This window comes from Dromaius novaehollandiae, chromosome 9 (genome assembly GCF_036370855.1).
Source record: "Dromaius novaehollandiae isolate bDroNov1 chromosome 9, bDroNov1.hap1, whole genome shotgun sequence".
Lineage (NCBI taxonomy): Eukaryota > Metazoa > Chordata > Aves > Casuariiformes > Dromaiidae > Dromaius > Dromaius novaehollandiae.
Window position 1 is genome coordinate 21,748,565 of NC_088106.1, and position 16,479 is coordinate 21,765,043.

The 16,479-nt window shown below is 40.2% G+C and overlaps 1 protein-coding gene across 1 annotated transcript in view; it reads left to right on the plus strand.

Moving 5' to 3' along the window:
- The window catches only part of WDFY1 (WD repeat and FYVE domain containing 1), a 28,190-nt gene extending 12,481 nt beyond the window's left edge, over positions 1 to 15,709 (plus strand). The window contains exons 6-12 of the mRNA XM_026109590.2: positions 3,321 to 3,433; positions 6,050 to 6,176; positions 7,789 to 7,894; positions 10,300 to 10,401; positions 11,065 to 11,195; positions 12,032 to 12,140; positions 12,749 to 15,709. Of these exons, the coding sequence (XP_025965375.1) occupies positions 3,321 to 3,433; positions 6,050 to 6,176; positions 7,789 to 7,894; positions 10,300 to 10,401; positions 11,065 to 11,195; positions 12,032 to 12,140; positions 12,749 to 12,808 (748 nt within the window). The 3' untranslated portion in view covers positions 12,809 to 15,709. The remainder of the gene's footprint in view (positions 1 to 3,320; positions 3,434 to 6,049; positions 6,177 to 7,788; positions 7,895 to 10,299; positions 10,402 to 11,064; positions 11,196 to 12,031; positions 12,141 to 12,748) is intronic.
- Positions 15,710 to 16,479: the final 770 nt, after the last annotated feature.

Sequence of the window (16,479 nt, forward strand, 5' to 3'; positions counted from 1 at the left end):
AGGATGTTGTGAATTTGTGAGTTACAGAAGTCTAAATGTGTGCTAGTTCCTAATTTTGAGATGTTAGTCTGTAGCATGTTGTGAGAGACTCTAGTAACTGTATCTTTATAGGCTGGCCTGTATAATTTCTAGGCCAGTCACTTTCTGTTTAACAGATGGCAGTATGCATTTGTGTCCTTCTAGAGGAGAAACTGGAACATGCCATACTTCAATAAATCCTGTGCTCCCTGTGATATAACTTGTGATGCCATATCATTGCTTTACACAACTTTGTGTTTGCAGGAATAATCTCAAAGATTACACATCCTTTGTGTCCAAATACACAGGCTTTTGAGCACCTAATTTATAACTAGGCTCCTTCTAAATCAGCCTGACTAGAAGGTAATTTGGATGCTCTTGAATTTTATTGAGGAAAAGCCCACTACAGTTGGCTTTCCATGGCTATATGGATAGCCAGTGCTGGGAATGTTCTTAAAAGGCATTAAAAGCATTTTCTGCTTTAAACCAGTGAATTTATTGGGCTTATCATGTGGCTCTGCAAGTAGATGGAGGCAGGATGATTGAGCTGTGCAAAGTCTCCCTTTTTTGCCTGGCTTTGCTTCCAAGTGCAAAAAGTTAAAACTAAGCTATCAACTTATGTTTCCATTAGATCTTATTTGCTGTATGATGAAGCACAATATGAGGACCCTTCCTTGGTTTAGAACTGAGCGTTCAGAGTGTATAAAGCATTACTATGTAAAAATGGCCTGTATCTTGAGAGCAGTTTAGCTCCATTGAATTTGATGACACCTCCTGATAGCTGCACTTCACTTCAGCTCAGGACTGGTAGTGTTCTGGAAGCAAAAGCGGTTTCATTGCTTAGGCCACCATATGTATTTTGGATGTTAACTTTACACAACTCGCTGCTTGGGATGGTCATACGTGCCAGTAGTGATTAAACTCTGCTAATCTGAATGTTACAAAAGTCCTTCAGATTCCTTTATTCTTCTCTTGTTGCTCATGTTAATATTTTCTATTTTTAAGCTACAAAGTATGTTGAAACTTTATGCATTACTGGTTTAAATTTGTCTACGTGCAGTTTGCTTTCCTGCAAATTGCTATTAACTGCCACATTCGAAGTTTAGAAACTGCAGTTGGCTATTCAATTAAAGTACTTCAGGGCATTATTTATACTATCTAAAAGACTTACAAACTCAGTAGCTAAAGCTGTAGTTTGTGCATCAGGACTTCTGAGCATTAGTAAGTCCTTTCAGAGGAGAAGAAAACTATTTTTATCGCTTGTTAATTGTGGCAGTTTGGGCTTGTGATACTGCAGGCTTGGAGGTACTGACTGGTATATGAGGGTTAATGGCAGTAACATTGTAGAAGTAGCATGATTCAAAAGCTGAAAGAGGTAAACTACGTCTCTCTCAAAATAAATACCTCTTTAGCAGTACTATATACCTGTTAAATGCTAAGAAACTGTCAGGAAAGCAACTACTTCATTGCCAGTAGCATGCTCAGCATTCTGAGGTCTCCCATCTGTGCAGAGCTGACAAGGCTGTGCTGCTGTCCTGTTACTCATTTGCTGCTGTCTTTGTTCTAGAACTTGGTTTCCTTGTGTCCTGCTGAATGTTTCACACCTACTATGCTGATGCTACTATGCTACCTACCTACTGATGGTAGCATAGAACTGGGTTAATACTAGTGTATGTTATGAGACCAGTTCACTGCACAGTCTGGCACCTCTGAGCTTCAGTGCTTGAATGTCATGGGTTCTCTAGCTAACATTCATTATTGCAAATACTGTGGAAGAGATTATTATGAAAATTGACAAGAGAATATGACCTTTTCTATCAAGATAAAAATAATTTCCACTGAAGACCGTGACATTTGAAAATGTGCTCTAATTGATCATTCCTTTGACTTGTATCTGGAAGAACTGACCTTCTGGTATGTGCACTGGGTGCTTGGTCTCCCTATCGGGAGGTTCTTTAGAACTTATTAGTTAATGAACCTGTGTGTAAGCATCTGTAAAACATGGTAGAGTACCTGTTCTTTTTTGGATTAGCAGGATAATGGTAGCATGAACTTCTAGGATGAAGAAAAGATCACGTGTTCAGGAACTTGATGGGTTTAAGTATATTGTTTATCTCAAGATTCTGGAGGCTTAAGAGACTTCAGAATGTCATCAGATCACAAAACCTCTTCACTTACAGTGGTAAGCTTTTTGGTATGCAAACTTCTTAAAGTTGGTTTCTTTCTCTTGCATAGAAGAGAGAATTTTGCTAGCTGCTACTTGCATTTATTTGGCTCCAGGAGGACAGGTGAGTTAATGCCCGACTCCTGGATTATGTACTGTCAGCTCTGTGTGCGTATGTGGGTTTTTTTCTCCTCTGTAGCTCTCACTTATATTCTAAATAGCAAAAGCCTTCTAAAGATGTCAAATGAACTGGTTCCATCCATCCTGCTGTCCTTTAGTTTCTCGAGACAGTCAGGTCGTAACAAGAACAGAATATCAGCAAACTTATGTATAATGCTTTTTCCAACCATGCCACCATGTAAATAGATTCCATGTTAGGATGCAGTGTGGCTTTTATGTCAGTGTTACATGGCAGAACCCTTTCTGAAATACTGTTCGGTCATGGATAGTACTCCTAAGGACCAGCAAACTTGAAAGCGTGGGGAGGAGCAACAAGAATGAGATGGTCTTGCCTCTTCAGTAGCTAGAACAGTGGGAGTATGTTTTTGCTGCAAGGTAAACTAGTTGTGGAGGAACATCATCATTGAATCTTAGTTATCCTATCCTGGGGACATCGGCTGGTGTACTTCTATAAACTTGGTCTCCTAGCATGTTAGGAGCAGATACTAAGTAAGACTGAATGGCACCTCATGTCCAGTGTAGTTCTCCTAACGGTAGCTCTGCACTGTAACAAGTAGCCTGAGGAGTTTTGGTATCTCTTGTAGAAAATCATGAGTGTGTTCTGTAACTGTGTGCTACAAATGATTTAAATATACTTGCTTGCCTCAAACTAATGTATTAGAAAGCCACGGGAGAAGCCATAAGAGTCTCCATCCTCTAGTTTATCTCACTTGTTCTCCATATTGTCTTGCTTGCACATACAGGGAAAGGTGGGGAGAGGTGGGGAGAAAAGAGGAATGAAAAGGATTCTACTACTATGGTGTCCAAACACTTCAGAAATAGTTACATAAATATTTATCTGGCAGACTGAATTTTATTTCTAATTTGTTTTGGTTGTGTAGGTGGCAGCTGTGCTGTCTGTTTCAGTCCTTAAAATACTCTTAAGAGCAAATGAGGCTTTTCCTTGACTTCTGTTCAGATATGATTATGAAACTCGGCATGCATTTGTTGGTGACTGTTCTGGACAGATCACGCTTCTGAAGCTTGAGCAGAACACATGCTCGGTTATCACGACACTCAAAGGGCATGAAGGTAAAGTAACTCTTCCTCTTAATTCCATGTAACCTAGATTCTAGTAGCTTTCTGTGATTTGGGATGGTATGTTCAATTAAATATCCACCTGTTAAGGACAAGTAGTAGATGAACTGGCGCAGGGCAGTAGCTGGCAAAAGCCGTTTAAACTTGTATGCATTGGCTATCCCTTAAAGAGGAGAAGCGTTCTTGCCATAGGGTCCCTCCTTTTAGTCCTCTGCACACTTACAAGTCCCATTTTTGTAGATAAGAAATAAAGGTAAAAATGTTTGTTCAATTAAACTTGAATTATCCACTAGATGGCCACCTTTTAAAGACTTTAGACTCCGCTCCTTAACATGGAAAAGAGAGGACAAGAATGTGTTACTTTTTTTTTCTTCCCTGAAGGCCTTGTAGCACTAGAATACTACCTAAAGCAGCTGGAGCAAGCCTCAGTCTAGATCTAAAAAGCTGCTTAATTCCTGCCGGTGAGGAGGATTCTTCTACTCTGATCGGTTTATTATGAAACTAACTCAGTTTCCTTTGTTTAGCTGAAACTGAGTATGTGTAAGAAGTAAAGAGCCTTTTAGAATGAAAGCTGTCAAGTCAAAGACAAATGTGTCTCATTCTGTGTGGTATAGCTGAAGCCCTTGTATCAGCTGAAGAACCAGATAGCCTGTACCCTCATACAGAGCTGCAGTCTGCAATGAGTAAGGCAAGAATGTGAACTGCGGAAGAATATGTAACTTAAAAATACACTGAGGGAAATAACTAAGATGTAATGCATTTTCCCATGTGGGAACTTTCAAATCAGCTGACCAGCTTGCTGTTGAGTTGGGCTAAATTACTGAGTCATGAGTCTGGCCCACTGGAAAAGGCTTCTTTGTGTAGTCCCCGCCAGTACAGAGGAGGCTTTGTTATGGCGGGGTAGATTCCTGCTTTACAGATGATTGTAAAATGACAAAGCTGGCTTTGAGTGGGAAAGGCAAGTTGAGATCTTCAAATGGTAAATGCCTTTTCCTTTTTCAAGCAGAAGCTCAGGTTGTGTCAGTTGAGTGCAAAATAATTCTCTTGGCTCTAGAGACTCCTTTACCTGTGTAGGCTTTCACGGCAGTCTGTATTCAAATGCAATTCCTTGATAGATACCACTATTAGTCTGAAGTTAGTGTGTCTGGATGTGGCACTGCCTCATATGTATTCTATTTATTGAATTGAGGTGGGCTTCCAAGCACTGGCTTCAACAGTGCTATTTGTATAGCGGACAACTTTGGCTTCTTGTTCCTGAAGGGGATCGTGATCTTCAAAACCAGGACTGATCTAGTATAACAGCTGGTTAAAGTAGGGAGGCAGAACCAAGCTTTTCTTCAGTTGGCGTAATAGTAGCTCTATCATTGTTTTTAAAGAAAAACAGATCCTTTTTTTTCCCCTCCACAGTACTTGCATAATATCCTCAAGGCCTAATAATGTTAAATTTAAATGGCAGCTTGTTCTTCAAGCGTGGCTGTATTCCAGACTTGAAATGTCTGACTATCTTATTTCCACTCTGGCTCTTGCTTCACTGTGACTTCACAAGCAATCAGTATTTGCTTTATAGTTTAGATAACTTCAGAGCTTGTCCTTCAAGAGGTGGCTTCCAGCATTCTCAGTGTTTAACAGTCTACTCTGTATAACATTATGAGATAATATTCATGTTGCCTCTTATAGCCTGGAGGGGTCATTGTTCTCTGTCAGTGAAACACCTGTTCCCAAATGTGTCTGTCTGAAAACAGCCCTAAAGGAGGCAAGACAAAATCTCTTGCTCCAAGGACCTGGAAAGGACTGATTTGGGCTGTAATTACCGTTTATCTTGCTTTCAGATTAACAAGGCACTGGACAACTGAACAGTAGAAGGATGCTTTAAAACGCAACGTAGTCTGGAAGTGAATAAATGTTCCTGTAACTTCAAAAGTAAAGGCTACCTGAGTGACTAAATTGATTCTTCAGTCTCCTGACTTGCATTACTATGCATCTTGGGGTTTAGCATTAGGCTGCCACCGTGTCAGATGACTAGATTCTTTCTACGTCTGAATGATGAGGTGTCCATCGCCAGGCTGGGCCTTCTGAATTCTGTAGCTTTATAAGTTAGTATGTACTGGCCAGATTTGCTGGAAGACTTCCACAGTGGTGAAGCTGTCACAGACTGAAGTTACTTATTCCAAATATTTTAAGTTTCTAAGTAGTCGTGTAAGGGACTCATTTACCTGCAAATACTTCATATTTTCCTACAGCTACTAGCCAAGAGCCTTATTGTGTTGTAGATACTAGTCTCTATTCAGTAATTTCATAACATTTCACCTTCCCAAGATCTCGTAACAGCCTACCAACTGTACAAATACAATGGAGAGAAAATGGGTAACTCGGACTAAGTTTCTGGATTGTGCCTTGCTTTTAACTTTCTTCTTAGTGATGTTTTGTTCTGTTGTCGTACTCTTCACCTCTCTAGCAGGACATCTTGTTCCCTGCAGTCCATTGCCTTAAGGCTTTCAATATCTGGTACTGTAGTGAGTAAGTACCTCAGTTTTCACTTTAATGTCTCTGAAGGGCATGATTGCGTTAGAGTGACTCTCTTAGATCTAACTGCAGAATGTTCTTTCCTAGGAAGTATTACTTCCCTGTGGTGGGATCCTGTTCAACGACTGCTCTTCTCGGGTGCCTCTGATCACAGCATTATCATGTGGGATATTGGTGGAAGGAAGGGGCGAACGCTGCTGCTCCAGGGCCATCAGTATGTATAGTGTCTTATTTTTCCTATGTGTTTTCTAATGAACACATGGAGTCCCAGGAAGACTAAATAGCATGACAAGATATTTGAATCTTTGAATAATTAAATGAATAGTACTTCTTGCAGAGCTCTGAAGACTCCCCCTTTTGTAGGGGGAGAGAGATAATCAATATTAGAAAAGCCTTGCTGATAAGACTTTTTAGTCATGCTGGGTACTTCTAAAACGTGGCTAGCGAGACCGTAAGATAAAAATAGCGTTCAGAAAAAGGTGGGTAAAAATCCTGAATCATCCTGCTAGGACTTTGTTATGTAGAAGTTGAGTGCTTTTAGACTGTAAATCCTTCACTGACACTTGTGAGGGTGGAGCTAGAAACTTAATGTATAAGCACATTTGTGTACATATGTAGCATAAGCTTCAATATGTTCCTGTCTTCTGTGTCCTTCTATCTGTGAGATGATAAACTAATTGGCTAAATTACAGGGACTGGTCTCTAGACTTCAGAAAAGCATGTCACATCTCCACTGTTCTGTAGATTGCTGTGTAGCTAGCTGTCTGCATTTAGTCAACACTTTATTTTTACAGACACACAGCACTACCTAGTTGTCATCTTTAAATCTAGGGCCTTAATTCAATCTGACAAGTAGTTCACAACTGAAACTATAATCTACCTGGAAATGCAGTGTTAGTACAGATCTTATGTATTTAAAGATGTATTTGTATAGTGCATTCTCCTCTTGTCTAATTTCCTAGATGCCTCCATCCACTTTTGATCAAGACTGATAACCTTAGCGCTAGAACTCTTGTTAAAGCTTGAGAATTTAGTTTTATGGCTAAAGAACTAATATTAGTATTGATTACAATAAAGTAACTGAAGTCAGTGACTGGAGGACTTTATTCTGCTGTTACTGCTGCATCATGTGTCCCGGTGAAGACTTAACACTGTTAGTTTCTCTTCAAACATCACGCTTAGCCTCAAACTTCATGCTGAATGGGAAAGTAAGTTGATCTCAGAAGCGGAATGGCTCTTTTAATTGAACTTGGAGGTTGCAAAGCAGTTTAATAGTGTGGAGATCTTTTGTTTAGTTTCTTAGGATAGACTTTGTTTGCCATGGCTCTTTAGTAAACTGTCTCTTTCTTATTGGTGAATACCCGCTTTGCTTGTCAGCAACAGACTTGGTTATTGTGATTTGTTGGCAAAAGTGGAAGCTCCATCTGCTTCCTAGCTGAATTCTTAAACGTCCAATTGTCTTTGTTTTGGTAACTGATTCTTCTTGTTAACACACATATTTGCAGTCACGCTCCGAGTCAGTTGATGCTCAAATCACTGTCAATTGTTTACTGCCAGCAAATGTTAACATGAAGCTGTATCTCTGGTATTCTGGTCAAGCCTGTAAGAATACTGCTCTAGTCAACATCCTGGTGCTAGAGTAATGCCAGCATCTGCTCACTGATCTTCATTGCTCTACTTGGTAGATGTGGTAACATTTGGTAGCTGAGCTATTTGGGAGTCAGCTTTGGCTTCCCAGGTAGCTTTACAAGGATACAACAGAGTTTATTGGGAACCTAAATTTTGTTTAAATGCCTAAGGGTAAAGAGTGTCTGCTCTGTTTGCAGTGACAAGGTGCAGGCTATCTGTTATATCCAGCTGACACGGCAGCTGGTATCTTGTTCAGCTGATGGGGGAATTGCTGTTTGGAACATGGATATCAGCCGAGAAGAGGTAAGATCATGTCTTAGGCCAAAGGTTTTTTTCCCTCTTTGGAAGCTGACATAGCTTTGCGTCATGCTTGGTCTGTTCTGCAGGCTCTCTTCCTCATGTTTTCTGAGCGTTTAAGGCCGAATGATGTTATCAAAACATGCTCTATTCTACTGGCTGTCCATGGCATGTTGTAACCCTTACAGTAGATTGATTTCCAGATCTGGTCTCATTCAGATGAGGGACAGACTTAGGGCTACTTAGCTTCTTAGCTCAATGAGACAATGTGTTCAGTCTGGAATGGCTACAGCTCTTGCTGCTGGAACAGTGTAAAGTAAGCAAGCCTTTGCAATAAAGAAACCAGCTGGCTGTGCTTCAGCAGTCTTGAAGTAAGTTCTTGACTCATGTCAAAGCACACAAAGAAGTGAGATGCTGTTTTGGAGGTGGAATTCATAACGTAGAGATCTAGTTCTCAAGCAGCTGTTTTTATGACTTTGGTATACTTGAACTGAGCCTACCTTGCATGTTCCCTCTGTATCAGTTCATAAGCGTCATAGGAGCTGAAAAGATACAGTACCACAGTCTTTGGGTTACCGCTGTCCTTGGGTAAACCGTAGTTACAGGGATTAGTGTTAGTTGCCCCATAAGGCAGTATCATGGCTCAGCCCTCCATACCTGCTTGTTTTTTCTTAAATACAGTTGTCATGGTTAAGGACTATTTTGATTTGCATTCAGCTGCCACCTTCAACAAATACACTGAATGTTATGTGATGCTCAAGGTTTTTAGCGCAAAGAACTCAAAATTCTACGATATTCCTGGCCCTGTGAATCTTTATTGTTGCAAACGATTGGCTCATAATACAATTGGGACAACCAGATGTGGCCATTTTTATCTTTTGGATCTGCACACAATAACTAAGGGATCGCCTAAAATAATAAGCAGTTTTAATAGGATTAAAATGTGATGTCTCAGCACCTATTGGAAGAACATAATTTCTTTGCCTTTGGACTGGGCTCGATTAAGTGTTTGTAGAGTGCTGAACATATTGCCTCTGAAGTTTTAGCTACTGAGTCATGTTATGGGAGTATCCATGCACTTGTTCAAAAAAGTCTGTCGTCTAGTCCTATGCGAATAAAAAGTGTTAACTCCACTGAAAGCTGTACTGATCTCGGGCTGTTCCAACCATATGTTGGTAGTCTTGTGGTAGGTTTTTCATCTTATTTTCAGGCATTAAAAGGGAAGTAAAGAATAAGAAAAGATCCCTCTGTCTTCCATTAGAGGGAGTCAGCATAGCCACAAAGTGGAACTGGTGACTTTTTAAAAATGCTATTAAGTGAAAAGTGCTATTCTAAGTAACTAGGCGAAATGGAATATCAGTTGGAGAGGCAGCCGACTTCTCTCCTCCTTCCTTCCCACTCCCTGAACTGGACTTGTTACTGCTCATTACAATATTTTTCACTCGCATGGGAGAAGGAAGAAGATGCAATCAAGGTTCAAAGAGTAAAAACAGGGCATCTGGCTATTAATGAATTTAATGGTGAGATGGTGATATGATTCACCATTCCATTGTTTTGTTGCTATTGACAATGGATAGAAGTGCATTGAGGGGGAAATCTTCTCTTGGTGTTTTAGCATCCCTCCTGTCAAGTTTCAGGGAGACTCCTCCATCAGATGCTTGAAGTTGTGTATAATATACATATTCTAACTCAAATCTATGTACTAAACATTTCTTGCCTCTTGTTCTATCTCCTAAAAGGCTGCTCAGTTAAATTGTCTGAGGATGTTGAAATATGTGAAATCTCTGTTATTTTCATTTAGCATACTCCATTTACCAACAGGAAGAATAAGCAGGTGGGAGAGGGGATGCTAAATGAAGATGTGGGCTGCATGGAAAATACAGATGAATTCTTTATTTCAAATTGCATCTGCAGTCCTGGGGAAACAGAGAGATTTACTTCTGGAAATGATCTCTTGGTGAAAACAAGAGCTTAGAGGGGGTGACTGCCTCATAACTTCTTTATCTTGGATTACTCTAGCCCTTAGAAATCAGCTAGGCAATCAGAGCAGTAGTCTTGAAACACGTCTGGCAAGTTTAATAACTCTGGCATTTGAATTAGTTTTCTTGTTAAGGCAGTAGCATCACATACTGCTCTGGGGCTTTAGAAAAAAACAAGTGTAGGAGATGCGTAGGTCTTAGTAACAAATACTTATAGTTATGAGGTGGCATGTACCTCCTCACTCACGTTTTGATTTCTTTGTACCAAACTTACCATGTACTATATACTGGGCAATCTGACTATTGTTGCAGTTTCCAGAGCTTAGGCAGGGCACCTGTCAGGGTAAAGCTTCACTGTGGGTTCTTAAACTTCCTTAGTTAACTTATGAGGAAAAATAATTCTGATTACTTGCATCTGCTGCTCTTTCCTAGGCACCTCAGTGGCTAGAAAGTGATTCATGTCAGAAGTGTGAACAACCTTTCTTCTGGAATATAAAGCAAATGTGGGACACAAAGACTTTAGGTTTGAGACAGGTGAGATTGTTTGTCTGAGTGCATAACTGTTCTTCAGTACATAGGCAAAAAGCAAGCAGAAAACAACTAAAGCTGTTCATCTTTCAAATTATTGATATTTTTGCTGTTTTGAAGTAAGGCTTTTTTGAGAGGTCACAGCTTCTCGGCACTGCTAAGAAACTTCCAAATGCTATGGAAAGTGTTACATCAAAATTCTATCATGTGGCAAAGCAGGCTGTGCTCAGAACACTGTCAGATTTCTCTGAATATTTCTGTGCATTGGAGCTGTGGACAGCTAATTTTTGTGTTGTATAAAGTAGAAGACAATGCCCCATAATTAAACAAGCAAATTGCCAAACTAATGTGCTGTAGAGAAAATGAAGTTCACTGCAGCGGTGATGGTCCTGCTTTTATGTGCTACAATATGGAAGCTTTCCAAACGTCTTTCTCCTTGGAAGGACTGGGCAGGCACAAATGCTCGTCCTCTGTTTCCGGCTTTTCTGGACTCTTATTTCCTTAGCTGTTTGCCCAACCATTCTTTCTCCTGCTCCCCAAAGAAACTAGTACAAGGAGGAGGGGATGGGCAGGGAAAGAATACTGCTTAACAGGCTGCTATTGTTTAACGAGCATCCGGTAAGACAAATGGCACAGTGTAGTGATTTCTCTCTCTCTCTCTCTGTGAAGCATCACTGCAGAAAATGTGGGCAAGCAGTGTGTGGCAAGTGCAGTACCAAACGGTCGAGCTACCCTATCATGGGATTTGAGTTTCAAGTCCGTGTCTGTGATTCCTGCTTTGAGTCGATCAAGGATGAAGAGTGAGTACTAAGAAGGATCTCAGTCTTATAAAACAATGCTGATGAGGTACAGAAACACTTGTGTTGGCTCTGCATCTGTGCACAACACTACATAAACATGCCAAGCTGACTCTGTACAAACAGGCCACACTTGCCCTGGCTGCCCAGTACACTGTGGTGCAGAGATCCCTAAACTGGCTCTGCAAGCCCATTTAGATCAGATGTGGTGTTACTGTTTTTAATCCAATCCAGTTTGTCTTTCCCATAACTTCAGATCTAGAGTTTGAAAAAAAATCAACTCAAGATTTTTTTTTTTTTTTTTTTTTTGTACATGCTATTGATCACACTTAAAATTGCAAAATGGGTGGCTCACAGTGCATCACAGCTGCCAGGCTATATATGCATTAATTCATGTATGCTTACTGAAGACAACTACTTTAGGTGTACTCACACAGACCAACTGAAGTCATCAAATGACCATTTTTTATTTAAAACAAAGGGAGAGGGAGGTGCTGTGCCCTTGTTTATCCCTTTTGGAAAAGGAAAAATGTAGCTGAGCTTGACTTTGTAACCAAGAGTACAGTTCTTTACTCAAGCAGTGTTCCACTTCTGCTCTAGATTCATTGTCAAGTTGGGGAAGGCCAGGCAATGTCTCACCTGTATAACTGCACAAGCGATGACTTAGCATGACTTGCTAACTTATTTCTGTCCCCTTTTACATGGCAGTGCTGTTCTTGGAACTGATTTATTAGTACTTACAAAAACAATTAAGTTGCTTAAGTTCATTTTGCACTGTTATAATGATACCGTGCAGCTTCATCTAATAGCTGGCTTCCATTTGAACTGTTTTCTTATAGCCGTACTTCCTTGGCAACCTTTCATGAAGGAAAACACAACATTTCACACATGTCCATGGACATCTCCAGAGGGTTAATGGTCACCTGTGGGAGCGACCGGATTGTGAAGGTGCTTTCCTATGTTTATTGGAGATATTTGATAGGAAACTAAGAGTAATGTTTGTATATGCTTTTTTCCTTTTTGACAGCTCTAGTTACCAAGCTAACTGTTGTGAGCAGAAAGAATCATATTTGTTGCCTACTGTTCTTGCAGCTGACCACAGAAATGACCTATAACTCTACTACATGGCTTAGTCTAGCTGTCAGAGCTGGTTATTTTTGGCGTCCTTTGGACAAATGAAGCAGGCATCAGCAGTGGCAGTATCTAAATAACCACAGGTGATGATATGTGCAGGCTCCTTTTAATCTGAACTCCCTGGCTTCTTGGAGCATTGCCACTAAAAGTCCTGGTTATGGGGCAGTAATATGGAAATTGGAATGATTTTTTTTCTTGAACAGATGTGCAGAGCACTGCTACAAGACTCTCTTGAGCCTGAAGTTTGGCTGTTGGTTTGCAAGACTGATGCAGCTGTTTACCTCTTTTTCTGTGAAGCTAATTTAAATAGGATTTGTTAGCTTGTGTCCAGGGAGGTCATTGCTTATTTCTATCCCTGTTACAGAAATATTCTGAAACCTAAGTGGTATTTCTGTATAATTCTCCACAATATTTTCTTCCAGATTTGGGACATGACACCAGTAGTTGGTTGCAGCCTTGCAACTGGCTTCTCTTCACGCTGATCTCCCACCAGAGAGGTTTATGCACCTTATGTACAGCAATATGCACCAAATGAATGAAAAAGAAATCCTTCTTAAGAATACTACTGCAGACACTGGTTGCTTGATTCTTCTCCTGTTGCTGTCCCAGGATGGACAGTCACCTTTGTAGAGGACAGCTTTTCTGTTGGGCTCACCAGGAATCTCCTTGGTGCGGAAATGCAGATTCACAGCCTCTTGGACTAACGTAAAATGGCTTACCTGCAACATGACACCTTGAAGAAAGGACCTGTTACTTGGTTTACATGTAGTGTTGACAATGTGCTCTCTCTGTTGATACATCTTGTATAGATACCTTGTAGCTAAAGCATTATCAGAGTAAAACAAGTTAGTAAATTCAATTTGTGCAAATAGTAAAATAACTTATTCCCTCTTCCAAAAAGCAGTTCTGTAGAAATACTTTTGAGCAGTCACTGTCTAAACTGTCTCCAAAAGGTATATTGGTTATTCCTATGGAAGGAGGAAATACTTTAAGTGGCAGGTAGCTTCTTTCAGATGAAATGGTAGAGAACCTTTGATCATGCAAGATTTCCTTTATTGGCTTTCTTGTGTTTGTCTTCAAGTTCAATTATTAGTGAAATCACTTTTGTGGGACACCTGTTCTGTTTAGGTAGCTGGCAAATCTTCAGACGATTCTAAGCTCTTAAGTAGAATTTTAGTGTAGGTAGCAAACTTGTGTAGGTCTTATTAAAATGTACAGCTCAGCTACTCTAGTTTAAAGACAGGCTATAGGTATGAACCGTATGCTTTGACAGCTCTATAATGCTGTTAGAATGGGAAGCTAAGCAAATCTGCCTTGTTAAGTATAATGGCTAAGAAAAAATGGCCAGCTAAAGTTTAGAGACTTTTTCCTGTGGAAAGGCTGACGATTCTTTAATGGTAAGGAACCTGTCTCTGCTTAAGTGCAGCATAATTCTAAATACTGCCTTGGTGTTGCTTAAAACTGATAAATACTAAGGCTTTCTAAAGCAATAATTACTGAGGTACAGAAAAGCTGCTTCCCACCCCACCCTGCACTTAGGTCTGTTAATCCTGAGATGTCTACATTGATCCATTCCCATTTCAAAGCTGAGAAGAATGGTGAAGAGCTAGGAGGCCTTTATGACCACGCAATTGGCACTTACAGGGAATAGCTAGTGAGGTATTGCCAATAAGTTGGTCTGCCAGTTGTATGAATCTTACATTTGAACACTGTAAGGAGAACTTCTTTTGAAACTTTTGGAAAGCCAAGGCAGTATGGCACAGAGTTTAACTTGGGAGAGTTGGGAGCTTTCTAGACTTTTCAGAAAGCAGGTGCTTACTGTGAAGACAGAAAAACTTTGAGCGGGTCACCTGGCCCAGAGTAAGTGGTGGTGCATAACTGTCAAAGGTAACAGGCTCTCTTTGGCAGAGAACTAAAGGGTTAGACTGTTGTTACTACAGCAGCAATGAAGTGGTGCTATGACTGTTAGTGAACTCGAGTCCTAGTTCTGTAACTTGACATTAATAATATTCTCTGGACCATGCTGTAGCTAATATGAAGATCACAGTATAGTTAATACATCGTGATCCACTTCAATTTTAAGCCAAAAAGCTGATAGTCTCCAACAAGGGCATTAGAATCCAGAATACATTAGTTACTGTTATTTTAGCTCTGGCTTTGTCTGCGTTACTGTGGGCCTTTTCATGAAGTATTGCTAAGAGTCTGTTAATTTGCTAGGTTTGTTGGGCCAGTGGAAAAAATAAACAAATCCCTCTTTTGTGGGAATAACAAAACTTGTATTGCCCTCAATTTGGGATTTAGCACTTTTCACACTGATTTGATTCATCTTGCTACTTGCTGCATAATTTAGGCTTTTTTGTGAAGGCTTATTTCTAAGCTATTGAGAGAAAAATCAGCCTGTGTTTGGAAAAAAGTTAGATTACTGCTCTGAAAGCCTTCACCCTTGTAAATTGGGAAGGAAATGGTGTTTGAAGGGGTAAGTAAGTGCTGATAATGCTCCACATTTGCTTTCAAACCTCTTCCTATCTAGCTTTGGAAGAGAATGGAAGCCTTCTCTTCCTTGCAGTACATGAGGCAGAACATGGTTATGTAGCTAGAGCTGTTCAAGATACTGTGCTATGGTGAGGAGCTAAGGTCATGTGTTAAGCTGGGAGATTGATGTAGATGTGGAATGAATAGCATATTTTTCAAACCAGGTGATTTGAAACTCTTCTTACACCAATGATACTGAGGTGTAACTCTTTAGCAGCTAACAGTCCTGAACTTCAGCTTTTTTAGTTCTGACTAGTCAACATGCTCCCTGCTCAGCATGTAACTCCCTGCCCCCTTCCCTGTGAATATTTCCTCTGCTTCTTGACAGCCACTTATCTTACATTAAGGTTTGCCACTTGATAATATATTCTCTACTACATATTGGTAAGCCTAATGAATCTATTTTCTATAATTGATATACTTAAAGATAGTGTTGGTTTGGATATAACAAGATAATTATGGCTGCCAAGTCATTAGTCACTTAAGTATACTCTTGGTGTTGAATGAGTAATGCTTACAAACCACTAAAGAGATGCTGTGTTGTTTAAAACAATTGTTTTGAAGGTGCATACTGTCATGAAACTGAACATACTTCAGCTATGTCAGGTCAAGTGTGCAGTTACTGAGGAAGCTTGATTTGAAGCATTACTAATCTCGCTTGTATAACCTCTTTAATTGGGGCAGGGAAGGGGAGCAAAGGGTACTGATGTGTGCAAATTCTTACTAGTTGTATTTCTGTACCCTGCATAGTTAAGAGATGCTAGATAAATCTGTCCCTTGCTCCCTCTTGTCTGAGGTTTTGGTTTTTTTAATTTTGATTACATGTACAATAAAATATTTCTTGATATCCACTTAGTCTATTTGGATGACCCATCTTTTCTTTGTTACTGAACAACCTCCATTCTATGCTCTGGCTCCTTATTTAGACAGTCCATGTCCAAATTCTAGGTTGCAGAGAGGGCTTGTCAGACCTGCTGCCTGGAGCTGAATGAGCCACAGCACTAGGGTTAAAGGCGCACGATGAACCAGTGAGTTGAGACAAACAACTGCTGTGTGGTCCTGATCTTACTTACTGAGCTGTAAATACCTGCAGATGGGGACATGCAGCTGTGTTCCCTTTCCTTTCTGTCCTGCTTGCCAGCTCATTTAGACCCCTTCTGGTTGTCTGGTTACTCTTCTGAGTGCTGTGAAGGTTCTCACAATATAGAGTATCAGAAGATAAACTTGCTACCCTGAGATTGCATGGACCATTCTGACGTATTAGAGAAATACCTAATGGCATTGGATGAGAGGGGCAGAATCGACTGTATGATGTACACAGAGGACGCAAACTGCAGCTGCAGGAGGTGGTTACGCTTATCTCGTAGCGCACTTTCACATAGTGGAAAGGATGAGGATGAGCAGGGAAGTATCCATATCCCTCACAATTGCTCACAGCATTCACACTCAAAGACAGTATAATACTGTAATGGATTTTTATCAAAATGCCCCGTTCTCTAGTTCCAACAAAAAATTGACTCTGAAATCAAGCTCTCACTGATTTATAGCCAGAAAAGCTTGTTTAGAGGTCTGTGTAGACCATCTTGTGGCATATTTTAAATCTAATCTACACTTCCTATCT